Below are 19,592 nucleotides of genomic sequence, written 5' to 3'. Positions count from 1 at the left end.
TTAAAAAAGAGCAGCAGCTGCAGATTGTTATTACTTTTCTTCTCTTGCAGTCTCAAAGTCACACAAAGGCAGAGGAGTCTCCCCGCACGGTTTTCAGGACATAAAAAAACCCAAAAATGATTAATACAGCCTTGAAATCTCACAAGATCTGGCCTATCTGCGATGAGACCACCAATTCCAGGCCCAATAACTTTACACCGAACACTGAAAGAAACCAGCACACATCTCCTTTCCTAACAGTTAATTTTCTCTCTCCAGTAGCACAACAATCCTATTTCGTGCCTTGACACAGAGTCTCAAATCTGTGCCTGGGACAGAGTTATCAACTATGCCAAGCTACACTTCATTGTTTTTCAGAGAGAAATCCCACATAAGGAAAACTTATACCATAAACTTTTTTCTTAAACAGCAGCTGTTTGAAACTGTTTAATGGATTTATACATTGAAAATAACCCAACAGATGTCATCACACAGTTCCACGAGGTATCATATGGCATCCCTCACACGGGCAGCCGTCAGACCCATCGGTTGTGTGCATCTCGTGCACAGGCTTTGCACGACAGGAGAAGGCTGCACAATCTAGGGATGCTATTACAATATCCTTTATTGTAAAATGACACACAGCAGGTTTCTAATTAAATTTTAAGTAGAAATGCGCTCCCAGCTCTTGAATAATTCAACCTGTTCTATTAACCAAGGTTCTGAAATGCCACTGAGACACGAGCTCTGGACGCAGCAATGGCCAGGGGCAGGGGGGAAAAAAACAGTGCTTGGAAGCACAGAAGTGATTAGCTGGGCAGTGGACAGGGCAGGGTATGCGGAAAGGACAGCTGAAAGAGCACATCTGTTCACGGAGGAAAGCACTGCAGGCAAGAACGGAAGGAGAGAAGAGCGTGTTCTGCATACAAATGGGGCCGGGCACGTGCAGGAGGCGAGGCTGGGTTCGGTACCCAGAGCATCTCGCTCTCAATGCACAAGCACACGCTGTTCTCCAAGTCACGTCCCGATCTGTGAGCACATGCAGGTGCCTGCTGGCACACAAATAAAAGCGCCGCTGAGCAGCCTGCCAGCGCCTGAGCCAGAGCACAGCCCAGGGAACATGAACCATCCGCCCTGAGCATCGCTGCGGGGGCAGCATCCGCACAGCTGCCCCATGGCCGGGCCCGCCAGCGCCCCAGGGCAGTGAGAGCATGGCCACAGGGGTTTAGCAGCAATGTTGGTGAGCAAAGGGCTCTGGAGACCTAAGCTGACAGGCTGAGAGAGCTGGGGTCCGGGGAGACCTTATTGCACCTTTCAGTGCTTAAAAGGGGCCAATAAAAAAGATGGGGACAGACTTTGTAGCAGGGCCTGTTGCGATAGGACAAGGCATGATGGTTTTAAACTAAAGGAGGGAGACTCAGGCTGGACATGAGGAAGAAATTGTTGCCCTGAGGGTGGTGAGAGCCTGGCCCAGGTTGGCCAGAGAGGTGGTGGATGAACCATCCCTGGAGACATCCCAGGCCAGGCTGGACGGGGCTCTGAGCAACCTGAGCTGCTGAAGATGTCCCTGCTCATGGCAGGGGGGGCACTGGGGAGATGGGAAGGTCCCTTCAACCCAAACTGTTCTGTGATTCTGTTCTATGATTCCAAGCTGGGATGGCCCTTGCCCCCCACGCAGGCTGAGCCATAGCGCTGCCACAGCCTCAGCTCTTTGGGAAGGTCACAGAAACAGGAATGAAGATAAAATAAGCTTTGTGCTTTCTAACTGCAGACCTGAGTCAGACCTGCTGAGAGGAAGGCAGCGGTACTGGATAAGGAGGAGGGATAAGGCTGAAGCCTGGCCCCCGGGTAACACTTAATACACACCCCACATGACACTTAAGAGCAGGAACATGTGAAATAATCTCCTAAGCTACTGCAAACACTGCAAACGCTCGTCCTCCTTCCTGCCATCCCTCTCCCTGACAGCATCTCAAAGCCAACAAGGGGCTCAGGAGAGACCACTGACGGGAGTCACTCATCTCAAAAAACACTCCACAGAGGAAAGCAAGCTCAGATGCTAACAAATCTCATTTTGGCCATGGCTCCCCGGGGAACAGGCAGGACAGGGCAGGTGCCCAAGAGAGAAAACCCACTGCCTTCTCTTGGGCCAAATCCCCACTCAAGTCATAGGCGCGGAATCCAGGATTTGGCCCAGGGATTTGACTCAGACCCAAAGATGGCCTTGATGTCTGAGACAGAGTCTTGAGAACCTTAGGCTGTGCTTAAGTGACAACAACAAAAAGAAGGGAAGAGAAGAGAGCATAAAAGGGACAAGGAGAGAGAGAAAGAAGGGCATGAGGCAATGGGAAGCTAGACAGAGACAATACTTTTCCCAGCTCATAGCAGCTCAGGAATAAATGCTCAGCTGTAACTTGGTTTCTAAAGCCTGTGCTTGCTCAAGGTTCACTGGGGACACATCAGGCACTGAGGTGAGAAAATAGAGCTGACGTTTAATCTCAGGCCCTCTTAGCGAGAGTTGTGTCAAAGCAGGAAAACAGATCCCTGCATCCTTCGGCCTCCCCGGAGTCCCTGCAGAGCGGGGAAGAAGAATGGGTTAAAAACAGCCTACCTGTTGCTGGTCCCAAGTCCAGGCTGGACTCGTTGATCTCTCCCCCATCTTCCCAGAAGTACTGTGGAGGCTGTAAGATCTTGGACTCCTCGTTCTCCTCGCTGGCAAAGCCCGATCCCGGGGCAGCGTGCAGAGAGCCAGGAGCAAGATCGGGCTCCGCGGCCTCCACGCTGGTTTGCTCACGGGAATTCGTGGCCTCCAGCTGGGACATCATGGCAAAGTCCAGCAGGGAAGTTGACGTGAGGCCATCGGCGGTTGGCTCCTCCGAGGAGGCGAGGCAGAGGCACAAGGTCCCTGTAAAATGACAATAAACCCATGTGAGAGATAGGACTGACACCCACCGGGCTCATCATCTCCTTGCAGCCAAACCAACCTGCTGGAACACCTGCCCCTCCGATGGGTTGTGCTCTCGGCTGGGAGGAAAATCAGGGTATTCTGGGAAACATCCACAACCCCATAAAGGAGCATCCATATCCAGGAGGAGCCATCCAGCCTGGGGCACCTCTATTAAGTGATGGTTCATTAATGGGTGCCTCGTTAATCACCCATCCTAGATAGGATGGCTTAAGCCACAAAATTCTGTCCCTGTGAAGTCAATGAGAGTTTCCTATCTGACTGTCACCCAGGGAATATCTCACCCTAGTGCTTCTGATCTGCAGCTATATTATATGCAGGGGGTCCGATGTGAACCGAAACTATTTACATCATCAATATTAACCATATTTTAAATCAGCAGGCTGGAAAGAGGACAAGAGGAAATAGCCTCAAGTTGCACAAGGGGAGGTTTAAATTGGATATTAGGAACAATTTATTCACCAAAAGGGCTGTGGGGCATTGGAACAGGCTGCCCAGGGCAGTGATGGAGTCACCATCCCTGGAGGGTTGGACAGACAGACATGAGGTTCTCAGGACATGGGGCAGTGCCAGGGGTGGGGTAATGGTTGGACTCGATGATCTTGAGTGTCTCTTCTAACCAAAGTGATTCTATAATTTGAACTTAATTTTGCCTACACATTTTTTGTTTTCCTAAGGAAAAGCTGACCATCACAGGTAAGAATTTAAATGCACCAACAGCAAACATCCACCTAAGACTAAGCAGGGAGGCAGGCTGCATTTTGCACCTCTCTTTCAACAATTATATCCTTGTTATTTTCATTTAATCTCTCATAAGGTTTGACTGACACTTCTTGATTCCTAGATGAGACTTTAATTGTGATTTGTGTCAAGGTACATTCACATGCACATCATCAAAATGCAAGAAAACAGCACCTGGAACTTGGCTTTATTCAGCTGATAAATACCATCATAAATACGGAGACATAAGGAAAAAATGAGATTACCAAAACATGTTTTACATTTAAAACAGTTTTGTTAAGCCAGCAAAGTAACTAATTTGGGTGAACTGAACCAATTGCTTCCTAGCCCTCTGTTCTTCAGCACATAAAACAAGATCTCATCCTCTCACAGCTGATTTTTATTCACAGACTAGAAGAAAAAAGGACAAGTCATCCCGCTTTCTCAGCTCATACTCAGTTTCTCAATTCTTAATGAACCAGTCACTGAACTGAACTAATTGAATAAGCTGAAATGAAGACTAATTTGGTGTTTTTCTTTGATAACTGATTTTCTAGACAAGAGAAATGCAGCAAATCTAATCCATCTGGACTTCAGCAGAATATCTGACATAGTGCCTCATGCTGAGTTACCAGAGAGGCAAGAAAAGACCGACTAGCAGGAAAACTGTAAGGCAACCATAAGGCATTGGCCATATGAAAAATGAGAGAGGCTTGTGCTGGAGAGAGGCTATTAGTGAAATTCCTCAAGGCCTGTCCTTGGATCTGCTGTTCTTTAACATTTTCCTAAGTGACCTTGGGACAAAAATTAAGGACGTGATAATGAAATTAGCCAAGGACACAAAGCCAGGAGACATCCTCACCGCAAAGAAAGACCGTAGGTACAGCCAGGTGATCTGGAGAATGGAAATAATAGAAATATTAAGAAAAGAAATAACACAAAGTGATAAGTCACCACCTTGAGAACCACCACCAAATATTTCTGGCACAAGACAGGAAACCACCCATTAGAAATGTCTTAAAAGGAGAAACGCCTGTATTAGAAACAGCTCTGAGACAGCACCAGAACGCAGATGGGAAAATGCTTGCATGGCCCTGGAGTACCAGAAACAGAGAGATTTTGCAAAGCGCTGCTGAGACGTCACCGGGACGCTGCACGGACCTGGATACATGTGGTGTGAAATGGTTTAAGCGGAGCTGAACTGCCCCCCGGCAAGGGCACAGAGCAGGCAGCCTCCCGGGGTTCCTTCCCACCACCGCGTTCTACAACTCCACATCCCAGAAGGACGAATTCAAATCGGTGCAAGCACCGAGATGAGCTATGGAGCAAGGGCAGATATGTTGGCCCTGGTGCCTTCACTGAAAACGTTGCCTTGATAGCACAAAAGTTTGGAGGTTGCCACTGACTTGCGAGGCTGTTACCAAACCTCTCCCGGGAACGCTGGAAGGCACAAACGCATTTCTCCAGCCTTCTGCCTGCTCTGAGCCTTCTCCATCTTCCTCTGCTGTTCTTTGAACTCAGCAAAATCCAATATTGGCCACTCTTTCCCATATACGCTTGGGCCAGGCTTCAGCACTTCTCCATCTCGTTTATTTTGCTCTATTGATCCAAGGCAAGACCAGCTGAGGCCAGCGCAGCAACAAACAGGGAACAGCAGCAGAGGCAGAATATCGAGGCGGGGGAAGGTACCGCAGCATCACGGGGCCAACCGAAGTGCCTCTGGGCCTCAAGTTGCATCAGGGAAGGTTCAGATTGGATATTAGGAAAAAAATCTTCACGGAGAGGGTTGTGAAACAGTGCAACAGGCTGCCCAGGGAAGTGGTGGAGTCATCATCCCTGGAGGGGTTTAAAAGGCACATAGATGAGGTTCTCATGGAGATGGTTTAGTGCTAGGGTTAGGTTATGGTTGGACTTGATGATCTTGAGGGTCTCTTCCAACCAAAATGATTCTGTGATTCTATCCCTGGGGACGGGCGGCTCCCTGCAAGCCGAGCACCACAGAGAAGTCCATGGCTGGAAATGAGGGTTCACACATCTCTTGCACACAAGCACGGATCTGGAGAGACCCAGTCAGGGATGCCCACCGAGCTCCCACGTGGTGGTGCCCAGGCTGGGCTTCCCCAGGCTGACACGAGACTGACAGAGAGCAGTGCTGAGCCCCGTGCAGCCCAGTGGAGAGAGGACTTGTCTTGAGGAGCCAACAGCTTAAGTGAACTTGACAGAGAGCAGCAAGGGGGAGAAAGGGAACATTATTCTCCAAGTTATCCATGAAAGGGGAGCAGAGAGACCAGAGCAGGTCCAAGGCCACATGGAAAACTTGGTGTAGTTGGGACTGCAATCCACTGTCCAGATCCTCCCTGTCCACCCCAATGGCTCAGTTTCTCCCAACTCCCACTAGCAGAGACAGGACTGATGTGGCACCTTGGCTTTCCTACAATACACATCCCGGGTGTTCCAGCCAGCTAGGAACCTCAAAATGAACCTCCGTACCAGCTCAAGTCTCTGTTTCCATCAGCCACCCAGGTTGGGCTGTCTCCAGAGCCTGTCCCACCACCTCTGCAATGGACAGCACGTGGCAGGTGAACCTGGGCACCCACGGAGCTCATCCCATCCATGTGGGAAGCTCAGATCCCAGCAGTTTGTTCACCCTCATTTAACTCCCAAGTGTTTACCCAGTTAAAACCCCTAAGCTGCATTATCTTGTTTACCGGGAAGCTCTGCTCTCCTCAGCCCAAGATAAAACTACACCACCTCATCCCTAAGAATGAGTCATTAACAGACACAGCCTGACTAAGCCAGGTTTCTCCTGGGGTGGATCTGGAGTAGGACAACACCTTGGGGCCTGATCCACAGGCATGGGAGGCAGAGGTTGGCCTGGAGGAACCCTCCGTACCAGCACCAGCCTGAACGCCGCAGGGCTAACAGCACCATCGCACCAGCAGAGAAATCCGCATCCTGACACCGCTTCGTACCTTCTGTGTCAGCAGCGAAAACTCAAAAGGCTTGGGGGGTACCGAGCAGCAGACCCAAGATTTGCCACCTTCCCCCTTCTCTTCCAAGCATCACATAAAGGAGCTCAACGCAGCTGTCGACTCCAAGGCAGAGAAAGAATCAAAGCACGAGCTGGGAAGCAAAGGAGCACAGCCCAGAAAGGAAATCTAACACCCAAGACGTCAGTGGCGAGCCCTTTTCCTCCCATGATGGGGAACGGGGATTAGACAACTTCTATCAGCCATCAGTTCCCAATTTTGTATTTAAAAAGGCAGATCAAGCCATAGGGAAAAAAAGAAACCCAGATGAATAAAGCCCTGCGACTGTAGATGGGAGGGAGCAGGGAACGGAGCCAGGGCTCGCCAGCTGCTTCAATGGGGCGTTTGTCTCTCATTTCTATTTTTGCGGCACCTCTGCGTAACCTGGAGGAGATGAGGCTCTGCATGCTAAAGAGGGCAGGCAGCCTTTGGGGAAACCGCCAGGCTGGGAGCACGGGAGGGAAACCCTCCCCAGATCAGACAGAGGAGGGGCAAGAAAGGAGAGAAAGCGGGAGAGGTAGATGGAGAGGGAACAAAACCAGCATGGGAGCCCCGGTGCCAGCTGCGAGCACCCACAAAGCTGACACGTGGAGGTAACGCTGACCTTGCGAAAGATGCTTCACCTCTCCAAGGAGCAGAATGGGGTGATTTCAACAACAGGGAATAACAGTGCAGTGTTACCTTTCTGAGGCCACTGGAAAAGAACCAGCCTGAAGGATACACAGAAGAAATGTGTTTGCTAGCTCCTGGCCCCTCAGAAACCAGCTCCAACTCGAAGCAGCAAAGCTTGCTCAGTTCAACTCAGAGGATTCGATGCAACAACCTCAGACAAGGCAGATGGGGGAGTTTTGCTCAACAGCAGAAAAAAAATACATATATCTGAGCAAAGAACATCTGCCATGTCTCTCCCAAACTGCTGTGAATAAGAGCAGTTTCACGTTTCTAAGCAATTCAAAAAGAATCCCAAAGTATTTTCTATGTTAGCCGACCAAGAACCACTTTATTCCTTTGCCACAAGGCAAGCCACCTCTCCATGGGACGGGGCAGCTGTTTAAAAGCTCCCAATGGGCCTACTGAATAGGGCTAGAAGTGAAAGAGGAAATAAGTAATTTCTGCATCCAGCTGAAATGAGAGGAGGGATTTGGGGAGATGAAATGGAATCTGGCTGCGACTGTGTCAAACAACCTTTCAAATTTTCTTGCTTTGTAATTCACAACAAGCAAACTTCAATTTTCTCTCCGAGGATACACACAAGCATCCCTTAAGATGTCAGCACACCAGGTTGACCCCCAGAAGGGCTGTTGTGCCCTTCCCCACGCTGCCACCGAGGCAGGACCAGCCTGCTGAAGGACACAGTGTTTGCCTGGAGCACACACTGACTTACCCTTGTCACCACCAAGCCTGTACAACACCATCAGTTACACAACGGGTACCAGAGAGGGGGGCAGAGCATCTCCGTATTTCCAACGCAGCAGCCGCAACAATGTCCATCTGGCCCTGCTACCGTTGACCTTCCTTCCAAGCCCATCCCAAGCTCAGGAGTTACCCAAGAACGTTATTTCCTTGGAGAGCTGGGTCAGGAATGGGTCATTTACTGATAATCAGTTAGGACAGAAACACAATGACCAGATGAGCGAAGCATCTGCCGGGGATATTCCCTCCCCCAGACCACGGCTCCTGGAAAAGCCGGGGAGCAAGGCCCAAGGGCAGAGAGGAGAGAGGCCCCAGGGCAGAGCAGCCAACGGCACAAACCCCTTGCAGAACATAACAAAACATGGAGTAATTTCAATAACAACAAAGGGTCCCAACCGTAGGCAGTGGGGGAAAAGAAGAACACGTAGCTGAGCTGAGGGATGCCCAAACTGATCCCCCCACGCTCACCTGCAGTCTCTGCCCTCCCAAAACTCAACAGCTCACGCAGGAAAACACATGAGATAACCACCTATTAGAACACGTCCTTTCGGTGCTTTCAGTGTTACGACCATACCCATCTGGGACGCACCACCTACGAGACCTCTCCCAGTCCAGCTCCCACGCGGCCTTATTGCTGCTCTCCCACGCTGCACTAGAGCACTTCCAAATCCAGCCACGACTCTAATCCCCGAGATCATTTCCAATTAGGGCTTCAGAAAACAAGATCAGACTGCCATCATCCTCTTCCAGTGCCGCCAGCAACCAGGTCCCTCACCCAGTGTCCCTCTGAAACCATCCCCCTTCCCATGGCCCCAGTACACTTTACAAAGCAATGGGAAAAGCACTCAGGTCCACAGGGAGCATATACACTTATCAATCCACACCAACGAGACGAACAAGGCACAACTGAAGAAGTCCTTGCAACGGGACAGCTCTTCAGAGGAAGATCCTAGAGCACACAGTAGCTCCCAGCATCTTTAAGCCTTCATATATCTTTATAGGTAGCATAACGAGAGCTCAAACACCAGGCTACAGGGTGTGCACATCTGTATGCACTGCATGGACATTCCCTTGCAAAGGACCACCAACATTTGCACCGCTGGCATTTCAGCAGAGAATATCTACAGCGCGCAGACCCTGGTATCACCACGGGAAACAGCAAAGCGCTGCTACAAGATGCACCCGCTTCTGCAGATAATTGCAGATAACTGCAGACGTGCCCTTTGGTCAGCACACGTGCACCAGGGGCCTGAGCACTCTGCGCAAGCAGGTCACAGCAAGTCAGACAAGCCTGTCTGTCCTTCCCCCTTCACTCAACCACTCATGTCTGGAGTCGCAGTCTTGCTCGGTTTCAGTCTCCCAGACCGTTTTTGCCTTCACACCCTCCCCAGATCGTCTCAGAGCCTTCACACCTCCTTCCTCTGCGCTGCCACGTCCGCTCTCCCCCATGCTTCTCACTATCAACAGCAGCAGTTCCCAGCTCAGAAAGGAGATGCAGTCCCTGGGGAAACAGCATTGGGTAGGCAGTTGCATACAACAGAAGTGAGTTTTCTTCCCTTGGTTGCCTTTCACAGGCCTCCTCAAAGCAGCCCACAGCCCCCCAGGGGTTAATAGACCACAGGATGAAAGCCACTGATCTAAGAGAAAAACCACAGCCCACAGATTCCTTTGCCCTCTTGCAAGCCCAAAGCATTTCATCTGTCTGCTGAAAAATCCTCTAGCCAGGCCTCTGCTGCTTCTTTTCACTTTGTTCTGACCTGGACCACAGACCCTACAGCACTTGCTCTGATTTCCAGCACACCAAATAAAGGCTTGTGGCTGCTTCATCTTCAAAGCCTCCCTGCCCAGGCAGAGCGAGCGCTACTGCAGACATAGGAGGGACTTCCCTCGAGCTGTGGTTGCCCGTCAAATATAAAAGAAACCTTTTACATCCCAAAAGATCTTTAAAACTCACTGGGCACCACGTGGAGCACAAAACAGTTAGACTCTGCTCCAGCCCCTGCGACACAGCGGTGACGACCACCCTGCCAACACGCTGGCACGTCTCAGCAGTCTTATCCCCATCTCCAAACAACCTTGTGCACCCTCGGCCAAAAAGCTCCTGTAAAGATTTGGTAGTCCCAGGGCACATGTACGGGTCCTGGCGACCTTCACAAGGTATCAGGCAGGAAAGGAAGAGCCAAGAGTGGATGCGGTTGTCATGCAGAGGGATGGCTGCAATGCTGGCTTCCCAATCACAAAAAAAAATCCCCAAAACAAGAGTGTACATCCAAACCCTGGTAACCACAACGGGGTTTAACCAGGCACGGGGACAGCAGGGGGGCGATCCGAGCTCCAGGAGGCCATATCTTCCTTGCCAGCATCCCTGGCCCTTTGAACAAACCAACACACGTGTTTGCTGTGCCTCTGTGCAGGCTCAGCTCGTGCGGCTGACAAATAGCCTCTCTCCATTCTTTTGGGATTACGTGTTCAATAGCCAGCAAGAACTGGAAGCAAGTTCCCCCGGCCGCCAGCTGCGAGCCGTGATGCACCTTCCTGGCAGCTCCTCTCCCCAGGGCCCTGCAGCACGGCTGCCGCGGCCACCGCCGCTCGCCCAGGTACCCACAAAATGCCGGAGCTTCTTCCCACGCCGAGCAAGAGGAAAAAGAACTTCTGTGCGCTCTGATCTGCAGCTCGTCGCCGGCAGCTTCCCCTGGAGGGCTTAATGTAGTTATTTCTACCCCTGATGCCTATAATTAAATGAGCATTTCCTTATGGCACTGAAGAGGCTAAGGAAAAACTGACTATAGGGAATATTCATCCATCCTGATTCATACTCCCTCAGCTTGGGCTCGTTCACACAATGCTAACAAGGAATCTTCTAAGCAGGCAGAAGGGAAAAAAAATAAACTTAAATAGCCCACATGCAGAAAGCACCTGGGGAGATAACAAGGGAGATGAGACTCATTCCCTCCCTTCTCCCCCTGCTTTTAACATCATTTTCCTACTTGCAAAAGCAAAGGGGCTCAGATACCCTAGAACCTGGAGAGATGTTTCCAGGCTCTGCCAGCAGACCTGCGGGTCTGTGGGTCCCTGATGAGGGCCATGTCCCATTTCAGCCCAGCCGCAGGTCTCCGGAGGCTCCTGCAGGAAGGATGCTTTTCCACCGCCTCGGGAATCGCTCTGTCCCTCCAGCTCTCAGGTTTTAACCATTCCCGTCCTGTTGGGACCAGAGGAGCAAGGCCAGAGTGCACTGAATTCTTCCAGCCTGGAACAGATCCTAAATAGCTGAGCAAAGCTACTAACCAAAATGGGGCTTGATTTATAAATTCCCAATAGTCTGCATTGCCACTTTCAACCTCCTGCCTCGGTAGGAGTCCGGGTGTCCAGAGATGCCTGGCCAACTGAGTCCAGCCCCCCAGGGCTGCCACAACCCACCGGGATTACCAGTTTCACTAGATTAGGAACTGAGCTGTCCCCTGGAGCTGCCGCTCGCCTCCCACCCCTCCGCCTCTCCCGCTGGGACAGCAGCGACAATCGCAGGGAAAGCCAAGCATCCAAATCCTCCACATCATCACCAGCTGGACAGCAACACTAGAAAGTTTCCAGCAGCCTCAGCAGAGTAGGAAATGCACCCTCCCCTCAGCACATCAGTATCAGCTCCGATCCTTTCGGCCACCAGATTTTAAAACCACCACGAGGTCCATCTCCTTCCCCCACAGAGCAAATATGACTTTCAAGTGATGGGGTCAACGGTACCAGCAGATCTGCAGAGTGGGAATACGGCAGGTCCCCCCCTGCCCCTTGCATTTGTCTGCAGAGGACGTGGAGCCTGGCCGAATTTGGGGACACAGCTCTCCTGCTGACACGTTTGCTAAAGGACCTTTGCCAGCCATGCCCGAGGTTCTCCCTAATGGGGACAACCTGCCTGGAGGAAACCACAAAACTGGCTCTGGAAAGACTTCTTGTTTCTGTGCCATGGAGTATTGGCACAAAACCCCAACAGGTTTTCTGATCCATTTTGCTCTTTAAGCTCACTATTGTTCCCAAACCTAAAAGGCTTTATCCCGTCTCTTTAGGGAGCTCCAGACAACAGAGGCGAGTCACCATACATACAGCTCATGGAAAGAGCTGCTCCACAAATGACACGTTCCCCCATGAATATTTTCGGGAGACTGGAGTAATAAGAGAGATGTGCCAGGGGGCTGGATGTCACTGTATCACAGCTCAGTCGTGCTGGAAGACAGCGACTGGTTGGGCAATCAGCCCTTCCCTCCCTGCCAGGATGACTCAAGACAAAGACTCCCCCACTCTTTAAATGTCCCCGTTCAAAACTCCTGTTCCACACCAACCAGATTTCTGTATAAAAGCGACGGGGTTAGGGAGGGAGGGGGAAATCGCAGCCTCATGGTTCTTTGGGGGGATCCCTTTGTTGGGAAATTTCCCCAGACTGCTCAAAAATAGAAGCAGAGCCTTCATAACTATTCTGAGTGTCATTATTCCTGCACTTAATTGCCTTTCCCTGGCACCCTACCTCTCCTCCAAATTTCAAGAGGAAGCTCTCGGAGGAACACAGAACAATTTGTCGTTCCCCCTTCCTTTGTGCCAATTTTGCAGTAGTTCACAAAATTACCACGACGCCAGGAGAAGCCACCGATACAAGATAAGGTGTTTTTGGGGCAGTGCAGCGTGGTCCACTGTGCTGAAGTGCCACGGCATCAGCGCACCCCGTCCGGGGTGACATTCATCCTGCCTCCGCACCACCAGCACTGTGGGTGCTATGGGGTCCCCACAGGGCCCAGCACCGTGTACCCCATCTCAGAGACCCAGGGTGAACCCCCACCCCCGCAGCCTAAAAGCCACGTGCATCCAACCCCCAGCGATGGGAGCCCGGGGGTCACCTGTCACCCCCCAAGGCAGGGATCGGGTGCTCCGGAGCGCTCTGATGACCAGTACCCAGGGAGAGCCCTGGGATGGGGGTCCCGGTACCCGGGGAGAGCTCTGGGATCGGAGTCCAGGTACCCGGGGAGAGCTCTGGGATCGGAGTCCCGGTACCCGGGGGTCAACGGTGCTTGCGAGAGCGGGGGTGATGGAGACTGGCCTCCCGCGAAGGTCTCGCTGTCCCGGGGAACTGGACCCAGCGCGGATCCACGGGGCTGAGGGTGGAGGGGAGGGGGCAGACCCGCCCCCCGCCTGCGGTCCCGGTGGTCCGAGCGCCCCGCAGAAAGAACCGACCCCCGCCCGCTGCCCCGCACCGCCCAGCCCAGCCCCGCCGCGGGGGGTCCCGGCGGCTGAGCCCGCCCCAGCCCGCAGGGATGGCGGCGACCCCCGCCCCACCAGCCTCCACTCACCGGCGGCCAGAAGCAGCAGCAACGCCGGGGCCCGGTGCAACGGCTGCATGGCGGCGGCCGCTGCCCTGCCGCGCCGCCTCTTCACGGGGAGCGGGGCCGCCCCGCCGCCCGCCGGGCTCTGCCCCTCGCCGCCGCGCCCGCCCGCCGCCCGGCCTCGCACTGCATCCCGCCGCCCGGCACCGCCTCCTCCCGCCGCCGCCGCCGCCGCTCCGGGGGCGGGGGAAGCAGCGGGGAGGGGGGTCCGGACTGCCCGCCGGGTGCGCAGACGGAGCGGCCGGGGCAGAGGCGGGGCCCGGCCGCTGATTTGCACCGAATTCCCGGCTGCAGGGCCCCGCTCGCCGCCGGCCCCGGGCGCACAACGAGCGCCGGCAGCACGGCTGCAGCAGCCCCCGCGGGGGAAGGCGGCTGATGGGGGCGGCGACGGGAGCTGAGACCCCAGCAAGAACGGTCACCCAAAACCACGGGGCCCTAACAGGATCAGCCCCCAGACCAGAGACCTTGAACATCCGTCTTCTGACCTTTGCTCAGCTGCCCGTGACCCACAGAGCCGCTGTGACCTCCTCACCTACCTACCTACCTCACTTCATAACATGGAAGAACTTGAAAGGCTCAGGGAGCTGGGTCTCTTTAGTTTGGAGGAGATTGAGGGGCAACCTCATTAATGTTTATAAATATGTAACAGGTGAGTGTCAGGAGGATGGAGCCAGGCTCTTCTGGGTGACAACCAGTGATAAGACAAGGAGTAATGGGTTCAAACAGGAACACAAGAGGTTCCACTTAAATATGAGAAGAAACTTCTCAGTGAGGGTGCCAGAGCCTGGACCAGGCTGCCCAGGGGGGTTGTAGAGTCTCCTTCTCTGCAGACATTCCAACCCGCCTGGACACCTTCCTGTGTAACCTCATCTGGTTGTTCCTGCTCCATGGGGGGATTGCACTGGATGAGCTTTCCAGGTCCCTTCCAACCCCTGACATTCTGGGATTCTGTGATTGAGAGTGGCCTTGCAATAACACTTGCCAGCTTCCTCAGCATTCATGGGGGCCCTTCAAAGAGCAAAAGATCTTTGAAGAGGCCAAAGTCCACATTCATGAAGGCCAGAGTTGTGAGCTTGCTTTGACCCTCCTTCTTCTGCTCAGGATCCTGAGCTCCACCATCTCATGGTCACTGCAGCCAAGGCTGCCTTTGACCTTCACATCCCCAGTGAGCACCCCATTGTTGGCAAGTATGAGGTCCAGCAAAACATCTCTTCTTGTCTCCTTTATCATTTGGAGGAGGAATCTGTCATCAATACACTTCAGGAATCTCCTGGATTGCTTATGTCCTGCTGTGCTGTCCCTCCAGCAGATATCAAGGTGGAGAACATCTGGCTCCTCTTCAGCCTTGAGGCCAGTGAACCTATTTCGTAGCTGCTCATCCTTAGGTGGAGCAGGAGCCTTCCTTTTGGTGTCAGAAGCTTCCACCCTTCACCTTCTCAGAGTCTGCACTTCCCTTAACATTAGGGGTGGGCACTGCCTGCTCTTCTGCTTCAGCTGGTGTTGGGGGCTCTTCAAGCTGTTTTGTCCCAGAGGAGATTCTGTCCATCTCCCCTTGATCTTTGCAGCAGGATCCTACAACTCCTCCACATGGTGGCACAGCCCCTCCAAGAGAGGACACCTTCTGCAGGACAGAGGGACATTTCTCCTGCTGCAGTCCAGGGCTTGGACGGCTGCGTCTGTCATCTGCGGCCACGTCTCTGTTAGAGCCTCTGCCCTAGCAGGGACAGCTGCTCTGACACCCACTGGGGAAACCACTGTGGTGTGTCACCACCGCATCTGAGACTGTCACAGTGACACTAATTCAACTGACGCCCCCTTCTTCGTGCCCTTCTGTGCAAACTGCTGCATCTATAAAAGGAAAATAAAATTACAGTGCAGCAGTTCTTGGATTTGCAGCTCTTAGAGTAGTTCTCTGCTTTGGCGAGTAGCACAGCAAAGAAACATGCTGAACATCACGCCAAAAATCATTATTACAGCAACAAGAAGTCCAACTGCTCTAATTACATCCAATTTCTAATTAAACACGTCTTCAGTGGCCTTGGGGCACAGCATTCCAGTAAATGATGCAAGCAAGGTCTTTGTCAGACAGGTGTCCAAGCAATAATGCTCAACAAGTCCTGCAATACCACAGCAGCTGAGAGGGGACACCCGCCAGCCCCCTGAGCAGCAGGGTCCCTCCTCACCCCCCAGCTGTCCCCTCCCAGGAGCCGTGCAGCTCCCGGTCCAGCCCTGGCCAAGCATCTGGGAGACCTGGTCAAGCCCTGAGCAGCACAAGGCTGCAAACGTTCTATGACTCCAAGCTTAAGGACCCAAAACCATATTGGCCCCTTTCCATTAGGCACCCAGCTTGTGTTTTCAAGCTTTCCTCAGCAGCAGCAATTAGAAGCCTTTTTCTTTTGTTTCAAAACTATTTTCTCCAGGAGATGCTAAAACCCAAGGTGGCAAGCTCCGAGTGAGGAGACAGCCACGCTGCCATGGCCTCGCCAAGGGTTTTGCGCTTGCAGTGTTCACACCGGCTGCCCACGTCTCCCACATGACATGTCCCCAAGACAACAGGACGTAGGCACGAAGGTGAACATTTGAATTTAAAATCCTCATCTTATACCCTAAATAACTGCTCGTTAAAAGTATTCTTGAACTTTTTTTCCCCTGTGAGCATTGAACCTTTTCATGGTTGAAGAGTGAATCTCCTGAAAAAAATATAATGATGGCATTTTTTTCTGGCATGAACTTGCTCATTTCCAACAACTAAAGAAAGGTGGTGCGGCAAAAACCTCTTGTGAATCAAACAGCCAACCGAGGGTACTTGGTGTTATCGATACTGCCCTTCACAGCTCCTACCAGACCAGTGCTGGCACATGTCACCCCTTTGTGCGATTCCCTGGCTCTTTTTGCCAGCTCCATGCTATCCTGAGCATGGCGAGGGCAGGTAACAGACTGGCTGCACCCACTACCCAGCGCGGCAAAACCCACAGGCTGCACCGAAAGACCCACTTTTAGCTTCTTTTGGGCCACGTCCTCGCAGTGCTCTGAAAGTCCTTTTTATCCCCGAATCAATGCAGCCCCCAGCCCCCGCCGAGCAGGAAATGCAGCAGGAACTCCCGAGCTGTCGCTTGCCCGTTAGATGAGATAAAAACACTTCAGTGCGCTCAGATTCTAGTCCAAGCACGGCACTTAATGAATGCTCTTGTCATTTTTCGCTTTGCTGCTGGTAATTTGGCTGTCTTAGCATGCAGGTGGCTTGCTACAAGCGGGTAACTAAAAGCCTTTCAGATCTCCTGACCCTGCCACATCCCGCTCCCAAGTCATAGAAACTGAATTCAGTGTCTGAAGCAGCCTCATCACATCAAAGAAAACACAAAAACACCCTCGTGTATCACACAGCCTCGAATCGGGGGGAGGAAACCACACGGGCACGACAGTGTGCACAGTTTCTGTGAGGCTCATGGTGCTCCCTGGATTTATTTTGACATCGTACGTTGGTCCCAGACAGAGCAACAAAGCGGGAGTATGAAAAGAGAAGATACATCTTGGGCAAGAAAATGAAATAAAATTAGTAGCAACATCAATCAGCCAGGTCAGCGCTGCCAGCGGAGCAGAAAACAGCCAAGCAGAGATGGGCAACACCAGTTCTGTTTAAAAACAGCGTGAACTTAAACCCAGCACAGTCCTTGTGTCTTCATTTTATGCTCCCTGCAATAGGTTCGGCTGGCTTGGCTCCCCTCTGCGGTATCGACAGCTTCACAGGCAAAGGCTTGTCATTTCTCATCTGACCTCCCCCAGCCTCCCTACCTGCTGTATATTCTCCAGCGATGTTCAGAGCACTGGTAAAAGGCGCTTTACAATTGCACTAAATGCTCTTTTATAGCTGCTTCAAAGCCGTTCAGAAATTTTTCTTGGTATTACTGTTATCTGTGCTTTTCTGTTCGTCTCCCAAATTGTTCAATTTCACAGTTATGCCTGTTAGGCAGAACCAGAAAGCAAGCGTGTATTTCAGGCTGGCAGAACTGGAAATCCTTCTGCCGTCTCCCCCTTTAAGTCACCCTGAGAGCTTCTGCCTTCAGGAAATGCAGCCAGCTTTCCCATTTCAATTTAAGGGTCACGTTTTGTTCCAAGATACTTGCAAACAAATACTACTGAGGTAGAGGAAAGAGGGGATAGCTAAGGGAAAGAATTTGGTGCCCAAGAGCTGTTAATTAAAAGGAAATTAACCGCAAAGTCTGATCTCAACAGAAATGTAACTTATTTTGAAACTCCAGTTAAAAAAAGGGCGATGCATTAACTTGAAATATGCTGGTGAGATGTTTTATTCTCCTAAATACAGCAGAACTGAATCCACCTACAAAGGTGAAAGTGATCTATTGCCCTTGCTCAGCAGAGCAGGAAAGTAAACAATAAGCAAAACAAATGAGCAGTCAGATGTTAAGTCCTGGCAGCATTAGAAAATGCAAGATGTCACCAGGACCAGGAAAAAGGCTTAACCCTTCTTCCTTTGCGCATTGACATTTGTCCGGATGAGGGAAAGTGATCTGCGCCCAGCCTTGCATCAGAAGGAAAGAAAAACCTCTTCTCAGACTCTGTCCCGTCACCTGGATTGCTGGCTCTGTGGGACAGGGATGGGGTGACACCGCAGACTGGTGGCACATGGCGAGATTGAACCCCATCTCCTGCGGAGCTGTACGGCCCTTTGGCATCTCATGTCCCCAAAACCTCCAGAATCTGCCCACCCAGCCCCTCCTTCCTCAGGCAAAAGGAAAGATTGAACCTCTCCCTTGTTCCAGCATATGTGAATTTACTTCAGAGCCTCCGACAAGCTTTATATAAGCTTATTTGCTGACTTAGCCTTTTTAATGCCGGGACACCGTGCAAGGTTTTGACTGTACCAAGCAGGGGCAAGTACCCACTCTGTTCTTGTGCAGCCCAGGCACGCAGCCGTTCTCTGGGCAAAACACACAGCTGCTGCTCCCATCCCAAACCCTGCTGGGGAAGGCATGTGATAAACACTTCAAGAGGAGTGACCTGGAGCAATTAATGCCTTCCAGGATACACCATAACTAGAGGGGAAGAAAATCTGCACTATTTAGAGCCCAGGAGTGGGATTCTCGGTATCTCTTTGAGCCTTTCTGCATCTCTCTGGACCAGCTTGCTCCCTTCGGGGTGAGCACACTGCCCCCCAAACACAGCAATGCTGCCAGCCCTGCTCCTTTCCCATCTGCTGCTGCAAGATGCAGGTGAAGATCAAGCACAAGTTGTGCTTTACTTTCTAGTTTTCATGTGCTCCTGCTGCCTCCCATCCCTGCAGCTTTACATGTCTCTCCCGGCTAAAGCGGAGGTGATCGCTGCATTAATAGCCATGTGGGAGGCTCTGACAGCAAACCTCAGCGGACTCCCAGAGGGCAGAGGAAAACAAAGCGATATTGAATTTGATTAAAGGGCCAGAATAACCTTTAATGGAGCCACCTGAGGCAAGGAAACAGAGAGCTCTCCAGCTGAAAGGCCAAGCAGGTTTCCTCATAGCCCAGGGCTCCTCACTGGAGAGGAGCTGCGACCCAGCCACATTCCTGTGCCAGGGCTGGCACAGAGAGGGACGGTCAGAGCCTTCCCCTGGTGTGAGGGGTGACCAGTGAGCTCCCAGCGAGGACAGAGAGAGGACTACACCTCAGGGATTATTCCCATCATTTAAGCTGGGCTTCTATACAGCACAGCTTGGAGAACCCCCAGATCTCCACATTGAGCTCATCAACCCCAACCCTAAGCAGAGACCAATAGCCCTTCTGGAAGGGATAGAAAATTTGTGGAGTAATAGATGTCACAGGAACAGGCAGATCTCAGGCCTCCTAAAGCTTTTTACTGGGACAGAAGAACAAACAAGCCAAAGCCCAACAGAGCCAGGAGATTGGGGAGAAGCTGCAAGAGGTTTGGTCTCAGCTCTGTCTAGTTTAGAGGTATGACCTGAGCCCAAAAAAGTGATGACCAAGCCCTTGCTGTGCAGGGTTTGAAGAGCAACATCAGGGAGGTGAACACAATAACAGCCAGCAGGACAAACCTCCCTACCCCCCAGTACCTAAGGCAGATGAGACACTCAGGGGCAGCAGCCAGAAGTCCAGAGAAGCTCATAGTGAT

The 19,592-nt window shown here is 52.0% G+C and overlaps 1 protein-coding gene across 1 annotated transcript in view; it reads right to left on the bottom strand.

Moving 5' to 3' along the window:
• Positions 1-13,694, bottom strand: part of PODXL2 (podocalyxin like 2) — a 30,349-nt gene extending 16,655 nt beyond the window's left edge. Inside the window, exons 1-2 of the mRNA XM_065075671.1 lie at positions 13,437-13,694; positions 2,591-2,884 (exon numbers count right to left, since the gene is read on the bottom strand). Of these exons, the coding sequence (XP_064931743.1) occupies positions 2,591-2,884; positions 13,437-13,485 (343 nt within the window). The 5' untranslated portion in view covers positions 13,486-13,694. The remainder of the gene's footprint in view (positions 1-2,590; positions 2,885-13,436) is intronic.
• Between the last annotated feature and the right edge of the window lie 5,898 nt (positions 13,695-19,592).

Source organism: Columba livia, chromosome 10 (genome assembly GCF_036013475.1).
Source record: "Columba livia isolate bColLiv1 breed racing homer chromosome 10, bColLiv1.pat.W.v2, whole genome shotgun sequence".
Classification (NCBI taxonomy): domain Eukaryota; kingdom Metazoa; phylum Chordata; class Aves; order Columbiformes; family Columbidae; genus Columba; species Columba livia.
This window is presented reverse-complemented; position numbering and strand designations above follow the sequence as displayed.